This window comes from Macaca fascicularis, chromosome 10 (assembly GCF_037993035.2).
Source record: "Macaca fascicularis isolate 582-1 chromosome 10, T2T-MFA8v1.1".
Taxonomy (NCBI): domain Eukaryota; kingdom Metazoa; phylum Chordata; class Mammalia; order Primates; family Cercopithecidae; genus Macaca; species Macaca fascicularis.
The window spans coordinates 62,065,718-62,093,654 of record NC_088384.1 but is presented as its reverse complement, the minus strand read 5'-3'; the positions used below and the strand labels follow the sequence as shown (position 1 = coordinate 62,093,654).

The 27,937-nt window shown below is 45.5% G+C and overlaps 1 protein-coding gene across 11 annotated transcripts in view; it reads right to left on the bottom strand.

Annotated features, from left to right (window-relative positions):
* The window catches only part of ABHD12 (abhydrolase domain containing 12, lysophospholipase), an 89,701-nt gene that overhangs the window by 23,245 nt on the left and 38,519 nt on the right, over nucleotides 1-27,937 (bottom strand). For 5 of the 11 annotated variants that reach the window (XM_074004611.1, XM_074004612.1, XM_005568131.5 and 2 more), the window contains exons 2-4: nucleotides 14,933-15,057; nucleotides 4,724-4,829; nucleotides 1,641-1,760 (exon numbers count right to left, since the gene is read on the bottom strand). In XM_074004611.1, coding sequence (XP_073860712.1) covers nucleotides 1,641-1,760; nucleotides 4,724-4,829; nucleotides 14,933-15,057 — 351 coding nt within the window. Of the gene's footprint in view, nucleotides 1-1,640; nucleotides 1,761-4,723; nucleotides 4,830-6,477; nucleotides 6,594-14,925; nucleotides 15,058-27,937 lie in introns of all 11 variants that reach the window. The other 6 variants (XM_074004614.1, XM_074004618.1, XM_074004613.1 and 3 more) reach the window with 2 other exon arrangements.

Genomic DNA, 27,937 nt, shown 5'->3' with positions numbered 1-27,937 from the left:
AGAAAGCAGGCAACACGGGGGTGGCGAGGCCTGCAGCCAGGCACTCTCTGCAGGAGTGGGAGGGGGCAGCAAACCTTGAAAATCACAGCATCACTTTCTAACCTGAAGTTACAAGCAGGTTCTTTTTTTTTTAAACCATGTGATGGGCACTGCAGAACTGAACCTTATTCACAGCCAACCACAGTTCTCTCATTTATAAAAAGATGCTGCAGGAGCTGTTTGTAGCTGCTTGCTCTTTGAAAAGCAGAAGAGAAACCCGCTGCTTGTCCCAGACAAAGAAGAAAGGAAACTGTGCAGCACATGTGTGATTCAGTAGCTAGGCACACTGTCCCTGGCACAGAAACCGCCTTATGGACCATGCCGCTGGGCTCTTTCAGCAATGCCCTCTGCAGGGCTCCACCATGCAGACATCCACCTAGGCCTGCTTTCGCCTCCAGAAGGGCCCAGCACGGCTCTCCTTGCTGGCTCCGCCTATAAAATGTTTGCCCCTAGCCCTGACACACCCTGGTGCCACAGTGCACCTCGGCCCTGGCCCTGCAGCAGCCCTGTCTCCATGCTGGGTCTGCCTCTGCGCTGGCTCCTGGCTGCCTCTCTCACACACGAAGACCTTGGTGGTTTTCAAACAATGCTTTGTTCAGAAAATGTATCCCCCCCACACCCACCCTGGGCTCTCCCACAGAGGCTCTTCTGAACAGCAGTCACATGGTGTGGAAGGAGCACCCTTTAAGGCAGGGAGGCCAACTCCAGGGCAGCCAGTGGAAAGGACAAGCCATTAGGCCCACTCAGGAAAAGCATCTGAGATAGCACTGGGCAGAGCTGATCAAACAAAGCGCATGTACTTCACCAACAGCCCGTTAGTGAGCGGAGAGCCCACACTGTAGGGCGGCCTGCAAGGACCCCAGCACCTGGTACCTTCAGCCTCTCCCTTCTGCCCCTTCTCAGCACCCGCCACTTTTTTCCAGGAAGTATGCCTCCTCCTCCAGGCTGCCCTGGCTCTGGCTTCACCTGTCTGCCACCTGGAGCTATCTTACAGGTAACAAAGATCTGCCTGCCACTTCAGGCTGCATGACAGATATGGGGAAAACCAGCTGCCAGTGAGCTGGAGCCACCCATTCCCAAGGGCACGAGGCTGCCACAGTCAAGTGCCACCATGACCCCTTCTCAGAGGGACCCCAAAGCCCTCACTCTCCAAGAACTCTGCTCTCCAAATCACATAACAGCAGATGCTGTGCCCTTTGAGATTACAACAGGGAGAAAAAAACATGCCCTCTGGCCTGGGAGCTCAACCCCTGACCGAGACTCAGCCTCCTCCATCCCAACCCAGGCTGGAGTTCCAGATAGGGGACGGTCTGCACACAGCTTCCCACACTTGGTCCCTGCGGAACACAGCCCTGCTGGCCTCAAGCTGTGGGAACCCTGCTTCATGTAACGTTCACCTAAACTCGGCCTTCCCTCAACCCCTTAAGAACTCTGCCTTTCCCTTTGTTCTTGGGAGGTTCTCCCTCATTGCAGTGGATCAGTACTCCTGATTTTGTGGGGCTGCAGGTTAGCTCCTGCTGGTTTCCAGCAGACTGGGCCAGGACATTCCCACCCCAAAAGGGAGCCGTGCTCCACAGCGAAGATGGGCTCCCCTCCCTTACCTGGTACCTGCGTTCCCATGCAGGTACAGAATGATAGCGTGGCTGGAAGCCAAGGCATCCTCATACCACATCTGGTCTTTGCCTTGGGCGTTCTTCCACCAGACTGCGGGGACGGTATGCCTGGAGACAGAAGCAGAGGGGAGCGCAGGATCAGATGCTCCTTCCGTCCTCATCCAGGTGACTGCATGTGGTGTTACTTAATCAGCTCAAGTCCAGACAGCAGGGAGCTGCAGACCCCATCTAACTACAGGGGAACAGATGGGGGTGGGTGGTAGAAAACTAACCCCATCACTAGAATCAATAACCACGGAACTGCAGGCTGTGTGGATGGTGCTGACAGCTTCAGCAGGAGTGTTCCCTGACTGGCAGGCCAGCCTCCTCTGGGCCACAAAGGCTTGCAATGTGACAGTTACCACCGACGCCTAGCAGAGAAGCAGCACTTAGTTCATCCTAAGTAATAACATTTTTCTCATATGTGCCCCACATTCCACTTAACCCCATGCTTCAACTGTCCACAGTTTAACTCACAATGGATTTTAAACAGTACATGCTGTCACATTTGCTAATTCAGCAACACCAAGGTTTGTGAGCTTGACTAGAAACCAGGCCATCGCTGACGCCATTTCTAACGTCGAGTATGCACCAACTTCCTGGCCTGCTCATGGTCCACGCCTGGCTGGGCACTCTGAAGCTGCTGGTCTAACTAGCCAAACCCTCCTTCCGAGAGATACTAAGGTTAATTTTAACTCAGGCCAAATCGAATATTGTTAATCACTGGGGAGGGTCGAAATTAATCACTTTTCTGTAAAGCTTCTTCAAATTCATTCTGGATAACAGTGACAAGAATCTTTAAAAAAAATTTAATGGCCAACTTCTTATTTTCTAGATTTTAAGCTTCAGCATCTCATCTAACTTCTGTCTCTGATCCCTTCAAGAGGATCACATTTTGGGGTGGATCTAGTCACTATGATCATCACTCCCACATGGTTATAAACTTGAGGGATAGGACGGCACATTTTGAAGGTGCTGGGAGCAGATGTGCTTCCAGTAGCCAGCCCACCCCAAACCTGGGTTCCTGACAAAGAGCCAGGGAACTCCTAGCCAGCAGAGAAACCCATTCCTGGGCCTCTTCTCTCAGCAGACAGGCGATGGCCAGGCATGGCCAGGTATGGCCCCCAGGCTTCACGCTAGGCCTTGAGGCCCTCCTTTCAGGAAGCTGGTGGGAGGGTTTGATGAAGTGATGGTGGGGGCAGTTGGTGAGCTGGGCCCGCTGCTACCTGAGGGCCCACTGTCATTGTGACTGCCTAGGGCATAAGAGTAGGCAGCAGCCACACCCACCAACACACAGCAACACACAGCGTGGCACCGCCTTGAGACTTGCCACTAGCATCACTAAACAAAACCTTTTCTGGTAACTGATAATATATGCAAATGTTGTTAGTACTTCCAGCCTACGTCTTACCACCATAAACACCCTCCTGCAATAGGACAGACTCATATTAACCAAGAAGAGGGCTGACCAAGTCCCACTCAGCAGCTCTGTGCAAAACAGGTCACGCTTCAGACAGAAACCCAGAGTCCCACAGTCACACGTTGGTCAGTAAATGCTAGATTAAATCAAATCAGGAAGTGACAAAAGACTTTAATCCTAGCACCAACTAGTAAGAACAAAAATCTCTCTTCTTGTTTTATGTTCTTTACCAAGGACCACTGTTAGAAATGCCTGAATGTTCTCTCATCCACACTGGGAAGCTACTCACAGCATTTCATTTAGAAGCTTCTCACATACACAGTGGTTTTCTGAGACAGCGGAAAGGGACGTTATGGCTACTGAAAAATAAATTCAGCTAGATAAAGGGGCTGTGATTCAGGATCACTTCTCAGAGAAAAAGGGAAATGCCACAGTGAGGTTGGTCGATTTTAATTCAGTTGTTCAGAAGCACCATTTATGTACAGAAGAAAACATTAAAATGTATTCCAAGGAGACACAGAGAAGTCACGAGGCTTATGTCCAACGTAAATTGATGGCTTAAAAAAGTAAATACTTAGAAGATAGCCAACACCATCACCGAAGCTATATGTGAAAAGAAATCAAGCTGTTTTCACTTCTTGGAAAAGATATATATATATATATATATATATATATATATTTTTTTTTTGGAGACAGAGTCTCCCTCTGTTGCCCAGGCTGGAGTGCAGTGGCACAATCTCGGCTCACTGCAGCCTCTGCCTCCTGCGTTCAAGCAATTCTCTTGCCTCAAACTCCCGGGTAGCTGGGACTACAGGTGCGTGCCACCACGCCCGGCTAATTTTTGTACTTTTTTTCAGCAGAGACGGGGTTTCGCCATGTTGTTTAGGCTAGTCTCGAACTCCTGATCTCAAGTGATCCCCCTGTCTCGGCCTGCCAAAGTGCTGGGATTACAGGCGTGAGCTACCGTGCTTGGATGGAAGATATATTCAAAAGAGTGTTTGCGATTCTTCCCTTATCTTCTTTTTTTTTTTTTTTTTTTTTGAGACAGAGTCTTGCTCTGTCACTCAGGCTGGAGTGCAGTGGTGTGAATTCAGCTCACTGCAACTTCTTCCTCCTGGGCTCAAGTGATTCTCCTGCCTCAGCCTCCCAAGTAGCTGGGATTACAGGCGTGCACCACCATGTCTGGCTAATTTTTGTATTTTTAGTAGAGACAGGTTCACCATGTTGCCCAGGCTGGTCTCAAACTCCTGGACTCAAATGATCCACCCGCCTCGGCCTCCCAAAGTGCTGAGATTACAAGTGTGAGCCACTGTGCCGGCCACTTACATCCTGTTTATAGCTTCTTTGTTTGTTTTTCCTAGAAACAAGGTTCTCTAAAAATAATAATCTGTTCACAAAGCCTTTGCTGTTTTGAAAGCCTGGGAATAGAGTTTAAAGTCATTGAATCCCTCAACACTAGGATCAAATGTACTGAGATCTTTCCTTTAGGAAAGGAAGAGGTGAAGATAAAAATGAACAACATTTCAGAGGCCAGTGTCAAAGACAGCACCAGCTCAGCCATGTAGGGCCTTTTCCTGCTGCTGGAAGGGCTACAGAGCTTACCAGTACTTACCAGACTCCAATGGTCACATCTTCCTCTGGCTGCAGGTAGTAGTTACATGTGTGATTCAAACCTTGATCCTGTGGTTTTTTCAAATCAATGAAATAGGGAACCCTTACTGTAGGAAATAAAGAGATGGAAATTAGGATTACTGGTGGATTAATACACACACGTACACACAGACATGCATACAAGCATGCACACTCACACACATGCACACATATGCATCCACACGTACACACACACATGCACACCCACATGCACACACTGCAGAAGCTCTCAGAAAGCACCAAGTCCTTTTCCTTTGCAATCTTACAATGGTGCCAGACCTGCAGGCCCAGCCTCAGGCAGGGTATGGGCTGAGGCCAGCATGGGCAGGGACAGATACTGCAGTGAGGGCGAGGTCTGTGTAGAGACTGGAACGCTAAGGTCTAAGGTCACTCAAGGTGTGAGAAGATGCAAGTAAGGGAAGGAAAGATCCCCAACAGGTCTTAAGGATGGGCCAGCCAGGAGGGAGGCTAGGCAGGCTGAGCCTGCGAATAACTCAGGTGCCTAGTGGAGTGGGACATACACAGCAGGAAAGGGGATGGCGCTAAAGGATCTGATGAGCGTAGGGTGGCAAACAAGGTAAAGGGGATTCCAAAGTTTCTAGGACTGTTGCCTAACACAGAAAAGACAGCAGAAGGTGAGGTGTGGGGGCAGCAAGAGGGATGAATCCACAGGACCCATGCAGAGCAGAGTGAAGTCAGTGCAATGGCCCAGCAGAAGTCCTACATTGACCAGGTCATCTGCCAGCAGGACAGCAAGTGAATTAACCAGCACTCCACACTGTGGAAGACCATGAGGCCCTTAGACCTGGAGGAACCTCCAGGACCTGCGGGCAGAGAGGAGCAAGGTGACTGTGGGTGCAGGTGCGGTAGCCCCACTTTGCTATTGTAAAAACATGCCAATGAAACACAACCCCCACATGTGGCTGGGAGGAAATACAGAAAGACAGAAGCCAGGCTGCTCATATAGCTTCAAAGTGTGTGTGTGGGGAGAATGGGGGCAATTTTTTCCTTATATACCATTATAGTCTTATTGCTTTTGGTGAACACAACTTTAAAATAAGTTTAACTGAAAAATAAAAAATTTAAAATAAACCCATGAACCCTGAGGTGGGATTTTTCTGCTTTATAAAATGGCAACTCCCAAAAGAGGCAGTGACAGAGAGCAGTGCGGGCCTGGCTTCCCTCTGGCGGGTCCTGCCCCTGGGGAAGCTCTGCTGCTGACAGCTGTCTCTGGTGAAGACAGGGGTTGCATGACTCCCACGTCCGCATGGCACACTGCACATCTAGCCTCACTTCCTCAAATGTCACCAGGCTGGACTCACGAGGACATGGGGACATACACACTCCTTCCCAGAAACTCCCTGAGCGTCTGTCCCAGACCACGTGGGGAGACAGTTCCCCTGACCAGGGCTGCTGTTCATACCCCACCTTCTTAATCCATCTCTTCCCCAGGAAGCAGATACATCTTCAAAACTTTAATAAGAAGTTTCTCTCAAAATAAAAAATGGCAAAGGAGGTGATCTACATCCCCATTAGCTCCGGCTGAGCCAGGCCACACAGTCTCTGAGGCAAGTCACCATCATCACCATCTGACGGCTCCTATTAGATTGCCGGCTCACATGATAGAGCTGGATTTTTTGATACCAGCCTGGGCAACATGGCAAAACCTCATCTCTACAAAAAATGTAAGAATTACCCAGGCAAGGTGACATGCACCTGTGATCCCAGCCACTTGGGAGGCTGAGGAGGGAGAATCACTTGAGCTCAGCAGGTCAAGGCTGTAGTAAGCCATGATTGTACCACTGCATTCCAGCCTGAGTGACAGAGAGACCCTGTTTCAAAAAAAAAAAAAAGAATTGGCTTTGAACCCAGCAGCCCGGCTGCACAGCCCTGCCTCCTGGCTGGCTGGACAGGAAGTCAGGGAGGTAATAAGCCTGGCCCCTGAGAGGCCTGGAAGGTCCACCTGCCCTGTTATGGGCTGAGTTGTGCTCCCCAAGAAAGACTATGTTCAAGGCCTCACCCCCAGTACCTAAGAGTGTGACCTTACTTGGAAACAGGGTCTTTATGGAGGTAATCAAGCTCAAATGAGGTCACTGGGTGGATACTAACCCAAATGACTGGTGTCCTTATAAAATGGGGACATTTAGACACAGAGACAGAGGGAAGACCATGAAAAGACAACCAAGAAGATGGAGAAGATGGAAGCAGAGATTTGAGGGAAGCTTCTCCAAGCTGGGAATGCTGCCAGACAGACAGGCAAGAAGGGTCCACCTCAGCGTCTCAGGAGGAGCTGGGCCCGCCCACACCTCAACCTCGGACTCTCAGCCTCCATGACCATGAGAGGATACATTTGTTTTAAGCCACCCAGTTTGCAGGTTTGTTAGAGTGGTCCCAAAAAATAAATGCAGTCAGCCGGGCGTGGTGACTCACACCTATAACCCTAGCACTTTGTGAGGCCAAGGTGGATGGATCACCTGAGGTCAGGAGTTCGAGACCAGCCTGGCCAACATGGCAAAACCCCGTCTCTACTAAAAATATAAAAATTAGCCGGGCGTGGTGGTGTGCACCTGTAATCCCAGCTACTTGGGAGCCTGAAGCAGGAGAATGGCTTGAACCCCGGAGGTGGAGGTTGCAGTGAGCTGAGACCATGCCACTTCACTCCAGCCTAGGTGAAAGAGTGAGACTCTGTCAAAAAGAAAAGAAAAGAAAAGAAAAGAAAAGAAAAGAAAAGAAAAGAAAAGAAAGAAGGGGAGGGGAGGGAAGGAAAGGAAAGAAGGGAGGAAGGGAAGAAAGAGAAGAGAGAAAGAGAAGAGAGAGGAAGGAAGGAGGGAGAGAGGGAGGGAGGGAGGGAGGGAGGGAAAGAAAGGCAGGTTCTTCTGCAACAGGAAACAATTGGAGAAACTGGTTATTTTACCAAGGCTTTGACTGGAATGGCCTGCTTTCCTTTAAGGATTCAAAGGACTTATAGAGACAATAAAAGCCCCGTGGGTAAAACTGGCCTCATACCTTGTCTATACAGTCCCCATACAGGGTTCCTGACCTGTGGTAAAGAATGTCACTTTCTAATAGGCCCAGGAGCCCCAAGTTATTTTAGGACCTCAAGAAGAGAGGAATTTACCAAACTCATAGGTATTTGAGGATACGAACCCATGACTGGACTCAGTTTTTAAAAAGTCTTATCGGAGATTCCTTATGGAACAGAGTTCTACCAAAGCCAATTTAAGAAGCCTATGTAAAAAATTATTACTTGTGTTGCAATTTATGTAAATAATAAGGCCAAGTATAATAAGACTAATGTTTATTTTGCAAACAAATCAGTCTTATAATGATTTGGGTTTTAATAAAAATGGGGACTGGAGAGAGAAAACTTGTGCTTCGAAAAAATATATATATAGTATACCTGTTGTTAGATGTTCTTGCATTTTTCCTGCAGTTTGGAAGGACCAAATCTTAAATTCTTTGTGGGCTACAAGTCACCAAACTAATGCATTCAAATCTTTACTTTTAAAACTGGGAATTGCACTCTTTACCCTATTCCTCATTATTAACCTTATAGTTCACTGTTCCCTTAAATGCAGTGCTAAAACTATAGATGACAATAGTAATGCCTTTGCCATGCAAGCCTTGGATCTCCAGCCATGCCTGTGTGAGTATGCTCAGAGCTGCAAAGTGGTTCCATTCCTTTCACCTTGGGGTAAACACCTACCCCCACTACACTCCTGGCCGGCAGGAAGAAGTTAGAGCTGTCTTTGCCCTTTCTCCATCTTCATTAGCTAACACCTGAAAATTAAGGTGTTATGAAACCCAAAGGGGTATGAGACGCGGTGGCGCATGCCTACAATCCCAGCACTTTGGGAGGCCAAGGCGGGTGGATCACGAGGTCAGGAGTTCGAGACTAGCTTGGCCAGCATAGAGAAACCCTGTCTCTACTAAAACTACAAAAATTAGCCAGGCGTGGTGGTGCGCGCCTATAGTCCCAGCTACTTGGGAGCCTGAGGCAAGAGATTGCTTGAACCCGGGAGGCAAAGATTGCAGTGAGCTGAGATCGTGCCACTGCACTCCAGTCTGGGTGACAGAACAAGGCTCTGTCTCAAAAAAACAAACAAACAAACAAAAAACCAAAAACAAAAAACGAGAGGGAGGGACTGAAACTACCATTCCAGAACTGTAACTGAGACAGTGAAAGAGATCTGACCTGACTGACTCCATCTTGGTTCTAACCTCCACACTGTCCTTGTTTACTCCTGGCCATAGGCTAAACTAACTTTGGGAGGAGCTTAGTTTATAGTTTAAAGCAAAGATGATACCCTTTCTGGAAACAAACCTCCTTCTTGCCTGGGGACTAGACTGCCTTTTTAGGACTAACATTTTGGCTACAAGATTGGAAATTGTTGTGGTTTAGGAGTCATGCAGCTGGAGGCTACAAGACTCTGACCCCTCCCCAAATTGCTCCTGGTGATAAAATCACTATTGTAAAACCTAAGACCAGTGCTTGAGATATTTTGCAGACCCTGAACTTCATGGATCAGGTGGCACCATCCAGATGATAAACTAGCTCATCTGATCCTGTGGCCCCCACAACACAGGAACTGACTCAGCGCAAGAAGACAGCTTTGACTCCCTATGATTTCATCTCTGAGCTGACCATCAGCACTTCCAGCTCACCGGCTTCCCCACACCCACCAAGTTGTCCTTAAAAACTCTGATCCCTGAATGCTACCGGAGAGTGATTTGAGTAATAATAAAACTCCAATCTCCTGGGAAAAAAAAAAAAAAAACACGGCCATACAAGTATTTAGATTTTATCCTGGCAAGGGGACTCAGAGAAGGCTCCCGACCAGAGGGAGTGCCTGGAAAGCAAGTCCACTTCAGGCTCTGGAGTGGGAAAATGAGTCCACTTCAGACTCTAGGGCCCACTCCTGCCGCCTCATCCTGGGAATTCACCACACACTTCGGGAGCCTGAGAGCTGCAGCCCAGGGTGCAAGTCTCTCATCTGACAGCCGGGAGGGGGGGTGGCCTCCCCAATACAACTCTGAATATCCACGCCTGGGGCCCACTGCCCATCCCACATCTAGACCCACTCAGTCAAATCCTGCCTCTGATGCTGGAACCAGCCCTGATTCTGCCAGATGGGGAGCGGGCACCATTGAGGGCCGAGGACACTGGGCTTCCACCGGCTCCACTTCAGGCCTCACTCAGTTCTGTGTCTGGAGAAGGATGCCAAGCTCTTGGGACACAAACTGTCCAAGAGTTCTGAGAGCATTCCCCGGCCACTGAAAAGTATTTTACAAGGATTAGCAGCTAATCCAGAAAGCTTCCAAGCCCAAGAAATCTAAGAACTAGGAAGCCAAATTCTACTCCAGGACGGCCTCATTCCAGGAAGCTGGTCTTCCAGTTCACTTTTACTCGGTTTAGAAACAACCATGAGGCTGGGTGTGGTGGCTTATGCCTGTAATCCCAGCACTTTGGGAGGCCGAGGTGGGCGGATCACCTGAGGTCAGGAGTTCGAGACCAGCCTGACCAACATGGAGAAACCCCATCTCTACTAAAAATACAAAATTAGCCGGGCGTGGTGGCGCATGCCTGTAATTTCAGCTACTCGGGAAGGCTGAGGCAGGAGAATCGCTTGAACCCAGAAGGCGGAGGTTGCAGTGAGCTGAGATTATGCCACTGCACTCTAGCCTGGGCAACTAAGAGCGAAACTCTGTCTCAAAAAAAAAAAAAAAAAAAGAGAGAAAAAAGAAACAACCATGAAAAGGAGGCACAGTGACTGCTCTGAAGTCCCCCAGATACTGCCTGGCACCTTCTTTTCCGCAGCAGCACCTCGAACCAGCGTCATGTGGCATGGGAGGCATGGAGCTTGGCTGGTCCCAGGGATCACACAGCCCCAGAGCGGGTGGCTGTAGGAACCACCTGGCCAGTATTACTCTAAATGAGCAGAAATGCTTCAAAGTGAGATGGGTGGTGAGATGGGTTGGTGTGTGCAGGGTCACAGGATCCACCCAGGGCCAGAAGCACTACTGGCCCACTCCTGCAGACCAGTGCCAGGCGAGTGCCAGGACCCTCTGGCCTCCCGCGTGGTCAGATCACCCATGGACATCGACTCTTTGTGGCCCCCGTGACTCTGGCATGCTGGCTGGAGTCCACCCTGCCCAGGCCCCTGCTTCATCCACAGGCCTAGGGTGGGGACAGAATGCTCAGCCCCGTGGCAGCCCCACAGGAGTGGCCCGGGCAGTGTGCCGCCACTGAGGTCCAGCTCTCCCATGGCTCCCTCTCACAGGCTCTTCTGAACTGGGAGCTCCTCACAGGGGCCCCAGCACCATGGGCAAGCAAGGCCCACAGGGCTGCTGGGACTGAGGCCTCTAGCTGCTCCTGCTTCCCCCAGTTTTCACTGTCCAGCCTCCAGTTACGTCATCACGTACCAGCAACCACAAACATCAACAGGCAGGATGGAGAATGGATTCTGCACACACGGGTGCCGTGGAGAGTGAAGGAGTGAGAATGTGAGGGTGGAAAACGACCTGCTCTGTCATACTTCTTTTAGCTCACCTGCAAAATATTTGGTGGGGGAAAGGCTGAAACTACTGAGCTGTGATGGTCTTTGAGTGCTGAGGGTCTGAACACGGAGCTAAGTCTCATTCCAATCACTGTGAGTAACAGAGCAGCCTTGATACCCGCAGCCATAAGAGGTGTGGTGTCAACAAGGGAAAGCCTGGGTTGGTTATTTGGGTTTTATCAAATTCCAATTACCTGATGCAGGCTTACAGGGCCTTCCGTGTGAAAAAAGAGGGATAAGAAAAGAAAGGTAACAGGAGTTAACAGGGACTGCTCAGGGGAAGGACAAAGAGGAATCTGGCCCTTTGCTTTAAAAACAAATGCATGATGATAGATCGGACCTATTTCCAAAAAATCCCTGCCTAGCCTGTAAACCAAGACATGACTTTCACCAAGAGATTCCTTCTTGATCTGAAGGCAAGTAACGGCTGGGAAGATATTCTAGGCTTCATAAATGCTGAGTCTCATCCAAACATCTTTTGGATGGGATCAGACTGTGAATACAAGTATTGAAAAGCACATATATTTATGTGTATGTAAACGGACACATATAAAAAGGGTCAGTAGGAAATAAACTACAGTGTTAACAAGGATTTTCTCAGAGTAATGTTCATTTTCTTATTTATTCTATTGAGAGTTCTTTTTTTAGCTAATTCTTTGTTTCTAGAATAATCATGATGTTTTGCTTATGAAAATTTATTTAAAGTAGAATAATGCCTTAAATTGTAGTTGCTATGTTTCTTTAAAAGCTTATTTATCTAATTTATACATTTGGTTTCAGATAGATTTGCTGTGAAGAATATTTTAACCACATTCTAGCGCCCAAGAGATTGCTACTCCTCCTGTAATGTTGAATGGATGCCCAGGTCATGCTTCTTGTCTGGAGACAAAAGCAGAGGCACCTCCCCAACAAAACTCCAAATCACTGCAGGGCCACGCCACAGACCCCACCTCCTTGGCGCCACAGACAGGCACAGACCTGTAAACCTTGGATGCACATTACAACTGGAAAACCAACAAGCTCCATGTTGCTCCTCTGAAGACTGCCCTTCCTCCCAAAGGGGGAGACAGAGACCCACACTTGGAAGGGCCTCACGCACTGACAAAATACACCGTGGCTTCCTGGGGAGGACAGTGTGGCCTGGAGATGAGGGTCGCTCATCATGGGGAGGAGGGAGGAGTAGGGTGTGGGGGCCAGGCAGATGCCCAGGGGGGTGAGGCAGAAGGCATGTCCAATCGCTGCTCCCAGGGACACTGTTTCTTGGTGCTAGACCTTTGGTCAACTTTTCAAAAGAGGATGGAAACACAGATTTTTATCATACTGGCAACTAAAAATCTCTTTCAAAAACACCACTGGGCTGGGTGCAGTGGCTCACGCCTGTACTCCCAGCACTTTGGGAGGCCAAGGCGGGAGGATCTTTTGAGCCCAGGAGTTTGACGCCAGCCTGGGCAACATGGCAAAACCCCATCTCCACTAAATATAAAAAATTAGCCAGATGTGGTGGTGGTGGGTGCCTGGAGTCCCAGCAACTCAGGAGGCTAATGTGAGAGGATCACCTGAACCTGGAAGGTCGAGGCTGCAGTGAGCCATGATCACACCCCTGCAGTCCAGCTGGGGCAACAGAGCCACGCCCTGTCTCAGAACAAAACAAAACAACAAAACAAAATGCCACTGTAGGCTCTCCTACTCCAGTGTGGCAAACAGGTGGAAGGAAATCATTAAGGATGGGCAACACCCTGGGAGGCTCAGCCTCCCCTACCCAAGCCCAGCCCTACTCTCCCATGCCACGGGGCTGGACCAGGAGAACCCAAAGTTCTCCCTCATAGCAGTCTGCCACTTCCTTAGGAAATCCACAGAGCAAAATCTGTAGGCTGTGTGTCTACAGTAGCCCAAACAATCAAGTTAAAGAAAATCTATTCAATTCAAACATTTGCTGGGAGCCCACAATGTACTAGGCCACACAGGGCAATGCACCCCACACACCCTCCCTTAAGAACCAGCTCACGTGCCCGGCAGCAAAGGCACCTGCCCAAGGAGGCCAGCAAAGGTGCAAAAGCTGTGAGGGTCAAGTCTGAGGTCTGTTGATGGTGAACCTGCAGTCCTTGTAGCTTCGTGTTTATACCTAAGCCCCAAATCCTTTCTGGGCTGTACTATGTATATTTAAGGAACATTAAAGTCAGAAAAACAAAACTCTCATCATTTTGGTATACTGTTAGTTTCTTTTTGAGTTTGTGCTTCTTACAAGTGGCAAAACTTAGAGATGAAAAATTCCTAGAAGTTCTACTTTTCCGTTAGAAAAATCAAATGCCTCTTAGTACACTACATGTGTTTTACAATTAAGACACCCAAATAAAAAAGTCAGATTTACAAAGTATTAAATAACCTTACAATTTCTGTTCTTCTTACCAGCATTAAAAAAACAAAAACAAAAACAAAGAAACAGAAATTCCTTTTTTAGCCAGTCATTTCCTAAGTTTCTGTGATTAAGTCTATTATAGACTGAACACCCAAACTCATAAGCCCAGATGCCTGCAGAGGGAGTCTGGAGCCTCTCAGTACCTCCTGTGTTCCTCTGTGGCCTCCTCCTTTCCTCCTCCTCCCACCCCACCAGCTCACCTGCTGCCTCAGCAATATCAGGCCCAGCTTTGCAAGCCTTAAACTCCCAAACACGCAAGGCCAGACTCACTATGTGCAAACCAATCTAGCTACAAAGTGACCCCAGAGCCCCTGCCTCATCCTGTTCTAATGCTGTCAGCACCTGCCTCTCAGGCTGTCCTTCACAGAACACCCGCCGTGTGCAAGCCCTCATTGTTCTCAAACAACCTCGTTTGTTTGAGAACAACCTTGAGGTTGTTCTCAAACCTCGTACCCACAGATGCAGCCCTTTCCTTGGAGCCTCACTTGTAGGACTGTTCCCTGGGCCATGTGCCCAGAGCCTCTGCCTTCGACCTCATGGGCTTGATACATCTGCACCTTTCTCCTTCCACATCTCCAAAAGCAAATACACAACGTGAAAAAACACACAAGATCCAAGTTCACTCAAGGAGACTACAATACCTACAAGGGCCAGCACAAAATTCCACAGAAACCAAAGTACTGTATATCTGGATTTTTTAGGGGTATAAAAAACTAATTTGTTTTAAAAAAGAAACTATACTTTCTAGTGGTCATCTTTTCTAAAGGCAGTTAGGCTCCTAGAATGCACAACTGACAAGGCATCTCCAACATGATGGCTTCAGCTGACTTCTCAGGTTGTCAACATTTTTATTCACCTCAGCTGAAGACAGACACGCTGGGCCCCCAGTGCAGTGTAGTCTTCTGTGGACACAAATCCAGCACCGGAGAGCAACCCTAGCACAGAAAGTCCTCTAGCTGGGAAAGGGCACAGGGACCTTTCTGGGTAATAAAAGTGTTCTATTTCTCAATCTGGGTGGTAGCTCTACCTCTCTCTCTATAAAGATATAGGTATATAAACTGTACACTTAAGATATATACCCTTCACTGCATGTAAACTAAATCACCATTAAAGTAAAAAGACTCCCCCTAAAATCAGACATCATCATGAAAAGGAACCCTTACTAAAATTAAAGGAAAAATGGACACATACCACTTACCGAAATTCAAGAAAATCAGTTTGGCCTGTATTCCAGGACATAGTTTGATGAGAAATGGAATGGCAATGTACAACCCCAAAACACAGAAGAGTATCTTCCTCAGGCGCAACCATAGGCCCTTTCGCCTGCAAGAGAAAAGCAATGAATCGGTCAAAAGGCAGTAGGTGTCATTTTGCTGTAGTTTGTCAATAGTGTTATGAAAATCCCTAAAGAGCCACACGTATTTTTTTTTTCCACAAGGATACTGCCAATAATAAAAGTAGCCTCCCACCTGCCTTTGCTCAAGTAATTATTTTAGATAGTCTTTAACTTGAGCTTAGAACTCTACTGGGGGTAAGAGGAACTTTTTTTCTTGAAAGACAAAGAAATAGCTAATGATTTCTTACATTTGCCCTTGCGGAAGAATCCAGCAGAGAAAGCAGACCCCACAATGCCCCCCACCTGACATCAGACCCCGGCTATAACCTCATATCAGGGAAGAGAGGCCTCCTCAGGCCTCCCGATCAGTCTTCTGTGAGCCAACTGCAGGCAGGCGTAGGTTACTCATTAGCTCCTGGTAGGAAGCACGCAGACCAAGGACATCAACAGAACCTGCCTGACCAGGTCCTCGGAGAGCAGGAGGCTAAGAACTGGCACGGTGTGTCCTTGCATTTACGTGTGGGCGAGCCCCTCTGTACCCACTCAACAGAGGACCCTTTTCCAGGCCCGTCAAGCCAGGTCGCATGACCCTCTTCTAATTCCTCTCCAGCTCGAGTTCTCATCATGTTCCCAAACCTCCTTTCAAAACTATCTCTAACCCGGTGATTCTCAAACTCCTTGGTCTCAGGACTTCTCTACAGTACAAAATTGAGGACCCTACAGAGCTTCTGCTCAAAGAGCTTTTTAACTTCTCATTTGACAGACAGTCAAAAACAGTTTATATTTATGATGATCTGTCATATGAGAAGTTAAAGATAAGACATTTTAAAATGTCTATTAATTCATCTAATAATAACAATCCATTACATGTTGTTATAAACAGTATTTGTTATGAAAAATAATTTTCCAATACAAAAAATTTTAGTGAGGAGAAAACCAAAAAATTTTAGTGAGAAGAGTGACATTAACATTATTACACCTTTCTCTAAGTCAGAGAGCTTAACAGAAAGATGGACTCTCCTATCTGCTTCTGCATGCAACGTGCTGTGAATCCACATATCACATATCATCTGGAAAACCTCACTAAACACCCATGAGAGGAGGATGAAAAAAGGCAAATCACACCTTGACACTACTATGGAAATCGGTCGGACCTTACTGACCCTCTGCAAGGATCCGGGAACGAAAGAGTGCCAAGGGCACACCTGTAGGGCCACCGTTCTAACTTACCATATGACTCTAAATCTAGTGGGACAAGCTATCTCTGGACTGTTTCCAAACAGTCTTAAAACCACATATTGAACTGCTGATACAAGCAACAATACAGATGAATCTCAAAATGATTGTTATGTTAAATAAGACATCCAAAAAAGACCATATACTATGTAATTCCATGTCTAAAATTCTAGAAAAGGTAAAACTCTAAGGACAGAAAAACAGAACAGAGAGAGGTTGCCAGGGGCTGGGGGTGGAGCAGATGGACTGTAAGGGCCAGGAGAGGGTCTTGGAGTGATGGAACATACTTTACCTTGATGTGGCTGTGGTTACACGATGGCATACATTTGTCAAGACTCACTCAATTGTACACTTAGAATCCATGAACTTTGTCATATGTAAATAATCTCAATAAAACTGATGTAAAGAATAAAGCTGACAAACACCTCAATAAAGCTGATGACAAATATGCACATCCGATAATGTAACTCATTCACTCATTTTCCTGGTTCATTCAGAGATCATCATCGAGAGCCTGGCACTCTCAGGTGGTGGACAGTCAGGGCAGCAAAGGATGGCGCCCACACTTGTGCTGTGCTCACAGCCCACTGGGTGTTAATCAAGCACAAGGGCCGTGGCAGGCTGGGTGAGAGGTACCTGCTGCTGGGGATACTGTCCAGGGTGATCTGAGCTAGTTGGGCTACCAGGGACAAGGCCATTGGACTGATACAGTAATTTAGGAATACAAGAGTTAACTAGATGGTGGGGAGAACAGTTTAAAATGGCATCGTAAATACCATACATGATCTAGCTTTTCAAAGAGGGTATATTAATCACAATATTGAGGTTCAAAGTGCCAGCTCTGAAGTCTGGTTCAACATCTAACCCATCACTTACTATCTGTGTAATCTTGAACAAGCGATTTAACCTCTCTGAGCCTTGTTTTCCTTAATGCTTGGTAAGGATGATAATGGTACCTCCTTTGTGTAGGTTCCTGGAAGGATTACACACAGTAACACATGTAGACTGCACATGTGAGTCCTTGCACCAAACCTGCAACACATCTTAGCTTCCATCACCAACTCTTTATTCTTGTTAAAGAGCAGGGTCTGACACAGCTAATGGCCCTGGCAGGGAGAAATTGGGAAAATGTGAGAGGTTGGAAGAGGACCAGAAAGACTCAGAACGTTATCCTGAGAGAAAACGAAAAGCCCATAAAAAGAAAGAAGCCTGCAATCAAGTGTGCGCCACCACTTCAATGCCTGGTGCCTATGCCTGGATCATCTGTGGTTAGTTCTGTGTCCCTCCCACAATCTCCTTACTCATCCTTCAGCACCTGCACAGATCTCTGCCCTACTGTAAGGCGTCAAGTGGTTTGCAATTTTGTGCCTCAAGAGAAAGGAAAGCCTATGTCTACACAAAGACTTGTTCAAAAATGTTCACAGCTTCAGCCTGGGCAACAACAGTGAAACTCTGTCTCAAAAAAAAAAAAAAAAAAAAAAGAGAAAGTTCAGTTTTACTCACAGTAGCCAAAAACAGAAACAACCCAAATGGCCATCAATGAGTGAATGGATAAACAAACCATGGTATGCCCTTAGAATAGAATATAATGCAGCAATAAAATGAACTAAACTATTGATACATGCAACCATGCAGATGAATCTCAAAATAACATGTTAAGCAACAGAAACCACATGAAAGATGGCCAGGTTGCCGGGTGCGGTGGCTCAAGCCTGTAATCCCAGCACTTTGGGAGGCCGAGACGGGCGGATCACGAGGTCAGGAGATCGAGACCATCCTGGCTAACACCGTGAAACCCCGTCTCTACTAAAAATACAAAAAACTAGCCGGGCGAGGTGGCGGGCGCCTGTAGTCCCAGCTACTCCGGAGGCTGAGGCAGGAGAATGGCATAAACCCGGGAGGCGGAGCTTGCAGTGAGCTGAGATCCGGCCACTGCACTCCAGCCCGGGCTACAGAGCAAGACTCCGTCTCAAAAAAAAAAAAAAAAAAAAAAAAAAAAAAAAAAAAAAAAGAAAGATGGCCAGGTCACTGGCAGATTTTCACTGACATATGATTTCACCCAAAAGGTATCTCTACTCATTAGCAAAACCAGTACAGACACAACACATTTTATTGCACTTCACTTTACTGCATTTTGCAGATACCACTTTTTTTTTTTTTTTTTACAAATTCAAGGTTTGTGGCAACTCTGCACTAAGCAAGTCTGTCAGTGCCATTTTTCCAACATTCCAACAGCATGTGCTCGCTTTGTATCTTTGGGTCAGTATTTTTTACCGGTAAAGTTTTTTTGTTGTTGTTTGCTTTGAGATGAGGTCGCATTCTGTCACCCAAGTTGGAGTGCAGTGGCACAATTATAGCTTACTGCAGCCTCTACCTCCCAGATCCAAGCCATCCTCCCACCTTGGCCTCCCAAGTAGCTTGGATCACAAGCATGTGCCACCATACCCAGCCAGGTTTATTTTTTATTTTGTAGAGACGAGGTCTCCCTATGTTGCCCGGGCTGGTCTTGAACTCCTGGGCTCAAGTGATCCTACCATCTTGGCCTCCCAAAGGGTTGGGATTATGGGTGTGAGCCACAACCTCCCAGACTCAAGTGATCCTCCCACCTGAGTCCCCTGAGTAGCTGGGGCTGTTATAGACATGTGCCATTATGCCCAACTAATTTTTAATTTTTTTGTAGGGACAGTGTCTCCCTACGTTGCCCAGGCTGGTCTCGAACTCCTAGGCTAGGGCAATCCACCCACCCTGGCCTTCCAAAGTGCTGGGATTACAGGCATGAGCCACCATACCTGGGCTAAAGTATTTTTTTTTTTTTTTTTTTTTTTTTGAGACGGAGTCCCGCTCTGTCGCCCAGGCTAGAGTGCAGTGGCCGGATCTCAGCTCACTGCAAGCTCCGCCTCCCGGGTTTATGCCATTCTCCTGCCTCAGCCTCCCAAGTAGCTGGGACTACAGGCGCCTGCCACCTCGCCCGGCTAGTTTTTTGTATTTTTTTAAGTAGAGACGGGGTTTCACCGTGTTAACCAGGATGGTCTTGATCTCCTGACCTCGTGATCCACCCGTCTCGGCCTCCCAAAGTGCTGGGATTACAGGCTTGAGCCACCACGCCCGGCCCGTAAAGTATTTTTAAATTAAGGTATGTACACTGTTTTCTTAGATAAAACCTGCCAAAACTCACATAAGAAATAGACAATCTGAACAAGCCTGTTTCTATTAAATAAATTGAATCAATAATTAACAACCTTTCAAAACAGAAATCACTGGGCCCAGATGGGTTCACTGGGGAATTCTACCAAACATTTAAGGAAGAAATTACACCAATTCTCTGCAATCTCTTCCAGAAGACAGAAGCAATCTCTTTTTAACTTATCCTATAAGCTCAGCATTACCCTAAATGAGACAAAGACATTACAAAAAAGAAGACTAAGCTGGGCCTAGTGGTATGTGCCTGTGATCACAGCTACTTGGGAGGCTGAGGCAGGAGGATGGCTTCAGCCCAGGACTTCAAGGCCAGCCTGGGCAACATCTCAGAAAAAAAGAATGAGGTCGGGCACAGTGGCTCACACATGTAATTCCAGCACTTTGGAAGGCCAAGATGGGTGGAGTTCAAGACCACCTGGCCAACACGGGGAAATCCTGTCTCTACTAAAAATACAACAATTAGCTGGGCATGGTGGCAGGCGTCTGTAATCTCAGCTACTTGGAAAGCTGAAGCAGGAGAATCGCTTGAACCTGGGAGGTGGAGGTTGCAGTGAGCTGAGATCACACCACTGCACTTCAGCCTGGGTGACAAAGCAAAAAATAAAATAAAATAATTAAAAAATAAAGAAAGCTAAAGACCAATACTCTCATGAACATAAATGCAAAATCCTCTAAAAAATATTAGCAAAGCAAATTCAATAATGTATAAAAAGAATTATACACTATGGCCAAGTGAGATTTGTCCCAGGTATGCAAGGCTAGTTCAATATAAGAAAATCAATTAACGTAATACATTACATCAACAGGCTAAAAAAGAAAAATCACATGATCATATAAATAGACGCAAAAAAGCATCTGACAAAATCTACACCCATTCATGATTAAAAAGCCTCAGCACACTAGGAATAAAGGGCAACTTCCTCAACTTGATAATATCTACAAAAAACAGTTAACATCTTACTTAATGATGAAAAGCTTGAAGCTTTCCTGCTAAGATTAAGAACAAAGCAAGATTACACAATAAAACAAGAAAAGGAGATAACAGGCATAGAGACCGGGGAAGGAAAAAAATAAAATTGTTTGCAGATCACATGACTGTCTATGTAGAAGATCTAAAACTTGGAACTAATTAGTGATTATTGCAAGGTTCCAAGATACAAAGTTAATATACATAAGCCAGTAGTTTGCATATATACCAGCAATGTGAAATCCAAAACATATTGCCATTTACATTAGCAACCCCCACAATGAACTACTTAGATACAAATCCAACAAAATATGTACAAGATCTAAATAAGAAAAACTATAAAACTCTGATGAAACATATAAAGGAAGAACTAAATAAAGAGATATTCCATCTTCATGGATAGGAAGGCCCAATATTGTCAATATGTCAGTTCTTCCCAACTTTGTAGATTCAATATAATCACAATCAAATCCCAGCAAGTTATTTCCTGGATATTGACAAACTGATCCTAAAGTTTATATAGAGAGGCAAAAGACTCAGGATAGACAGCATTAAAGGAGAAGAACAAACTTGGAGGATTGACACAACCTGGCTTGAATACTTACAATAAAGCCACAGTAATCAAGACAGTGGTGTACTGTCAAAAATACGAATAGACCAACGAGCCTAGAAATAGACCCACATAACTATAATCAACCGATCTGTGACAAAGGAGCAAGGGCAATACAACGGAGTAAAGATGATCTTTTCCACAAATGGTGCTGTAACAACTGTACATTCATACGGGAAAAAAAATGAATGAAGATATAGACCTGATACCCTTCACAAAAATAAAACTCAAAATGCGTCATAGACCTAAATGTAAAAACCAGAAAACTGTAAAACTCTTAGGAGATAACAGAGAAAAAAATTTAGGTGAACTTGGGTATGATGAAGACTTTTTTTTTTTTTTTTTTTCCTGGAGATGGAGTCTCGCTCTGTCACCTAAGCTGGAGTGCAGTGGCGCCATCTCGGCTCACTGCAACCTCTGCCTCCTAGGTTCAAGCAATTCTCCTGCCTCAGTCTCCTGAGCAGCTGAGACTACAGGCGAGTGCCACCACCCCCAGTTGATTTTTTGTATTTTTAGCAGAGACGGGTTTTCACCGTGTTAGCCAGGATGGTCTCGATCTCCTGATCTTGTGATCCGCCCACCTCAGCCTCCCAAAGTGCCGGGATTACAAGCGTGAGCCACAGAGCCCAGCCGATGAAGACTTTTTAGATACAAAACTACCAAGGTAAGATCCATGAAAGAGGCCGGGCGCGGTGGCTGAAGCCTGTAATCCCAGCACTTTGGGAGGCCGAGACGGGCGGATCACGAGGTCAGGAGATCGAAACCATCCTGGCTAACACGGTGAAACCCCGTCTCTATTAAGAAATACAAAAAACTAGCCGGGCGAGGTGGCGGGCGCCTGTAGTCCCAGCTACTCGGGAGGCTGAGGCCGGAGAATGGCGTGAACCCGAGAGGCGGAGCTTGCAGTGAGCTGAGATCCGGCCACTGCACTCCAGCCTGGGCGACAGAGCGAGACTCCGTCTCAAAAAAAAAAAAAAAAAAAAAAAAGATCCATGAAAGAAATATTAATCAGCTAGGCTTCATTAAACTTGAAAACTTCTGCTCTGTGAAAGACAATGTCAAAAGAATGAGAAGATAAGCCACAGACAGGGAAAAACATATTGACAAAAGTGTATCTGATAAAAGACTGTTATACAAAATATACAAAGAACTCTTAAAATTTGATAATAAGAAAACAAATAACTGGATTTTACAAGGAGCAAAGGACCTGAACAGACACCTCTCCAAAGAAGATGCACAGATGGCAAGTAAGCATATGAAAAGGTGTTCACATATATGTAATCAGAGAAAGGCAAATTAAAACAACAAGATATCACTACACACTATTAGAATGGCCAAAATGCAAAACACTGATAACACTCAATGCTAGGAGAATGTGGAGCAACAGGAATTCTCATTCATTCCCAGTGGGAATGCAAACATGGTACACAGTCACTTGGGAAGACAGTTTGGCAACTCCTCCCAAAACTAAAGATATTCTTACTATATGATCTAGCAATCAGGCTCCTTGGTACCTACTCAAATAAATGAAAAATATATGTCCACACAAAAACCTGTATACAGACATTTACAGCAGCTTTATTAATAACTGCCAAAAGTTTGCCATTCACATTAGCAACCCTCAAAATGAACTACTTAGATACAAGTCCAACAAAATATGTACAAGACCTAAATAAGAAAAACTATAAAACTGCAAAAAGTTTGGCAGTCATTAATAAAGATAAGATAACCAAGATAAGATGTCCTATGATAGGTGAGTGAATAAATAAACTGGTACATCCAGACAATGGAATATTATTCAATGCTAAACAGAAATCAGCAATCAAGCCATGAAAAGAACATGGCAGAAACTTAATATTACTTAGTGAAGCTTATTACTAAGTGAAAGAAGCTCATCTCAAAAGGCTATATACTATATGACTCCAAGTATGTGACATTCTGTAAAAGGTAAAACTATGGAGATGGCAAAAAGATTAGTGGTCATCCAGGGATGGCACAGATTTTTAGGGCAGTGAAACTATTGTGTATGATATAACAATGGTAAATAAGTATTATACATTTGTCGAAATCTCATAAAATGCACATCAAGCGTGAACCCTACTTAATGCAAACTATGGATTTGGGGTGATGATGTGTCAATGCTGGTTCACTGATTCTAGCAAACATACCATTGCAGTGCAGGATGTGGATAGTGTGGCATACCATGTGTGACAGGGGCGGGAAGGGAGTGCACGGGAAATTCTGTACTTCCCACTCGATTCTGCTGCAGACCTAAAACTGCTCTAAAAAATAAAGTTTATTATTATTATTATTATTATTATTATTTGACATGGAGTCCCGCTCTGTTGCCCAGGCTGGAGTGCAGTGGTGCGATCTGCAGGCTCCCCCTCCCGGGTTCACGCCATTCTCCTACCTCAGCCTCCTGAGTAGCTGGGATTACAGGCATCCGCCACCACGCCCGGCTAATTTTTTGTATTTTTAGTAGAGATGGGGTTTCACCATGGTAGCCAGGATGGTCGCGATCTCCTGACCTCGTGATCCACCCGCCTCGGCCTCCCAAAGTGCTGAGATTATATAGGCGTGAGCCACTGCGCCCGGCCAAGTCTACTAATTTTTTAAAGTCAACAATAAAATGTTACTCATAGCTGTCAAGTGTCTTTGGACTCCACAGAAAACCTGAAGCACAGGATGAGAGATGAGGGTGGTACAGGATAAGAGATGAGAATGGCAGTTAGTGTTCAGAGACTTGAGATGGAAATAAAAGTAAATATTACACTAAGAAATCCACAGAACCAGAAAGAGAAAACTACCTAATTTTGAAACCTTCACAGCTTACATATTAGAAGTTTTATATCGGCCGGGCGCGGTGGCTCAAGCCTGTAATCCCAGCACTTTGGGAGGCCGAGACGGGTGGATCACGAGGTCAGGAGATCGAGACCATCCTGGTGAACACAGTGAAACCCCGTCTCTACTAAAACTACAAAAAAACTAGCCGGGCGAGGTGGCGGGCGCCTGTAGTCCCAGCTACTCGGGAGGCTGAGGCAGGAGAATGGCGTGAACCCGGGAGGCGGAGCTTGCAGTGAGCTGAGATCAGGCCACTGCACTCCAGCCTGGGCGACAGAGCGAGACTCCGTCTCAAAAAAAAAAAAAAAAAAAAAAAGAAGTTTTATATCATTATTTTTACCAGACATATATATAAATAATTAAATTCTGCAAGAGTCTCATAAGGGACAAGAGTTGGTCATCTGGAAATACTGCCAACATGGTGTTTTCAGCAGGGTACTCCCCAGCACCCTTGTCTCTCCTGGACTGCAACCATTATCTGTCCTTAAAACTGTACCAGGATGTGTGATTGCGGATGCCTCTTTCTCTCTCATCCTGTGAGTTTTTTCTTCACTTAATTATGAACTACTATATTATTTTAATACCTAAGAGTATAAGTTTCCATAATAAAATTTATTTTTTCTAGATTCCATTTCAGTCAGTGTTATGGTCAAGGATAAATCTTGGCCAGGTGTGGTGGTTCACACCTGTAATCCCAGCACTTTGAGTGGCCAAGGCAGCAGGACCCCTTGAGCCCCTTGAGTTTGAAACTGGCCTGGGCAACACAGGGAGACTCTGTCTCTAAAAAAAAAAATTAAAAATTAGCTGGGCATGGTGTACGTGCCTGTGGTCCTAGAGGATCGCTTGAGCCCAGAAGGAAAGATAAATATCTTCAGCAAGTCTGAAAATCTCTTGGAAAGGCAAACAAATTCTGTAAGTCTGTATTATATTTGAAAAGCATATCAGAAAAATAAAAATGTTTTCATGTTTTTAAAAAAAGTTCACATATAATGTTGGCTGTGGGTTCGGGAAAAAAAAAAAAAAAGGAAAAAAGGCTGGGCGCTGGGGCTCACGCCTGTAATCCCAGCACTTTGGGAGGCCTAGATGGGCGGATGACAAGGTCAGGGATCGAGACCATCCTGTCCAACGTGGTGAAACCCCGTCTGTACTAAAAATACAAAAATTAGCTGGGCATGGTGGTACACGCCTGTAGTCCCACCTACTCAGGAAGCTGAGGCAGGAGAATCGCTTGAATCCAAGAGGCAGAGGTTGCAGTGAGCCGAGATGGCACCACTGCACTCCAGCCTGGGCAACAGAGTGGAACTCTTGTCTAAAAAAAAAAAAAAGTTCACAGATAAAAGCAACAAATACAAGAGCAACAAATACAAGAAAAAGCAATAAACAGACATTAAAGTTATTAAACTTATTAAAGTTTTGGGCTAGAAAGAGAATATGAATATACAAAATCAGGGATCAAAAAGGTCAGATGGCTGTAGATGAGATTTTTATTTTTAATAAAGAATACTATGTACTTTGCTAAGCCAAAACAATTTTGATAATTCAATGGCACAAACCATTTGGTTAAAAAAAAAAAAATGCACTGGGTGTGCTGACTTGAGTCTGTGGTCACAGCTACTCGGGAGGCTGAGATGGGAGGATTACTTGAGCCCAGGAGGTTGAGGCTCAGTGAGCTGTGACTGAGCCTGTGACTAGCCATGACACTCCGGTCTGGGCAATAAAGCAAGGCTCCACCTCAAAAGAGCGTTAAGTACTGAAAACTCACTCAAATTGTGTGGAAAAAAACTAATTAAACCTTTCTCCGAAGGAGGTGTTAGACAAAGTTATCAAAGACTTACATCCTTGAAAGCCACTAATCCCAGAAGGACTGACAAGCATTTCCCCCTAAATTTTAAGAAATAGATATCATATCATACAATCTGGCAAAACGGGGAAAAAAAGAGAGCACATTAAAAATCAAAGCTAGCGGCCGGGCGCGGTGGCTCATGCCTGTAATCCCAGCACTTTGGGAGGCCCAGACGGGCGGATCATGAGGTCAGGAGATCAAGACCATCCTGGCTAACATGGTGAAACCCCTTCTCTACTAAAAATACAAAAAATTAGCCGGGCGTGGTGGTGGGCGCCTGTAGTCCCAGCTACTCAGGAGGCTGAGGCAGGAGAATCCTGTGAACCCAGGAGGCGGAGCTCGCAGTGAGCCGAGATAGCACCACCACACTCCAGCGTGGGCCACTAAGCAAAACTCCCGTCTCAAAAAAAAAAAAAAAAATCAAAACTGGCTTTAGTATAATGTGAAAATGGAATCAACATAGCACCACAAAGCAAACTACCAAGAGTTTCAAATATGAAGAGATACAAACATGCTGGTAGTATAAAAACAAATCAGGTAGGAATATAAAATAGTCCAGCTGCTATGGAAAACAGTTTCGCCATTCCTCAAAAAGTTAAGCCTAGAATTACCATATAATCTAGCAATTCCACTCCTCGATATACACTCCAAAGAATTGATATCAGGGACTGAAACAGGTAATTGTAGACCAATGTTCATAGCAACATTATTCATAATAGTCAAAAGGTGGAAGTAATCCAGTGTCCATCAACAGATGAGTAAATCAACAAATGAACAGATGAATGGATATACATACAATGGAGTATTATTTAGCTACAAAAATGAAATTTGGATGCATGCTATAACATGAACTTTTAAAACATTATGCTAAGTGAAATAAGCCAGACACAAAGGATAAATATTATATGATAAAGAATAAATATGACACATTTATGTGATGTACCTAGAATAGGCAAATTCATACTGACAGAAAGTCTAACAGTGCTTACCAGGAGTTGTGGGAAGGGGATAATAGGGAGGTATTACTTAATGGTTTCAGAGTTTCTATTTGGGATGGTGAAAAGTTCTGGAAATGAATGGTGGTGATGTTTGCAAAACAATGTGAAAGTATTTAATGCCACTAAATTATACACTTCAAAATGATTAAAATGGTAAATTTTATGTTATATATATTTTATATCAATGATAAATGAAATCTAGGGAACATAATGAAAGGCTAACATAACATCAACAAATAGGTTTTATTTCAGGAGCACACGCATCAGCTGCATCAATAACGTGGATGAAAGAGAGGGGCTTAAAAGGTTAGTAAAATTCAATATGTAGTCCCAATAATAAAACCCCTAGTGAAATAGGAATAGAGGACATTCCCTTAAGATGATCAAGTTTATACCTGTTTCAAACCAGTAATCAAACCCAAGCAAAACACAGCAGTAAAATACTAGACAGAGATAGGATATTCACTAGCATCACCATAATTAACACTATTCTGGAAGTGCAAGTTACAAGAATAAGGCAAGAGAAAAGACAAAGTATAACCAAAAAAACTGGAAGATAAAAAAATAGTTGTTATGATTTGGCCCTGTCCCCACCCAAATCTCATCTTGAATTGTAATAATCCCATGTGTCAAAAGCAGGGCCAGGTACAGATAACTGAATCATGGGGGCAGTTTCCCCCATACTGTTCTCATGGTAGTAAGTCTCACGAGATCTGGTGGTTTTATAAATGGGAGTTCCACTGCACAAGCTCTCCTGTGTGCCACCATGTAAGACATGATTTTGCTTCTCTTTGCTTTTAGTGAGGCCTCCCCAGCCATGTGGAACTGTGAGCCCATTAAATCTCTTTCCTTTATAAATTACCCAGTCTCGGCCGGGTGCGGTGGCTCAAGCCTGTAATCCCAGCACTTTGGGAGGCCGAGGCGGGCAGATCACGAGGTCAGGAGATCGAGACCATCCTGGCTAACACAGTGAAACCCTGTCTCTATTAAAAAAATACAAAAACTAGCCAGGCGAGGTGGCGGGCGCCTGTAGTCCCAGCTACTTGGGAGGCTGAGGCAGGAGAATGGCGTAAACGTGGGAGATGGAGCTTGCAGCGAGCTGAGATCTGGCCACTGCACTCCAGCCTGGGCGACAGAGCGAGACTCTGTCTCAAAAAAAAATTTTTTTTTA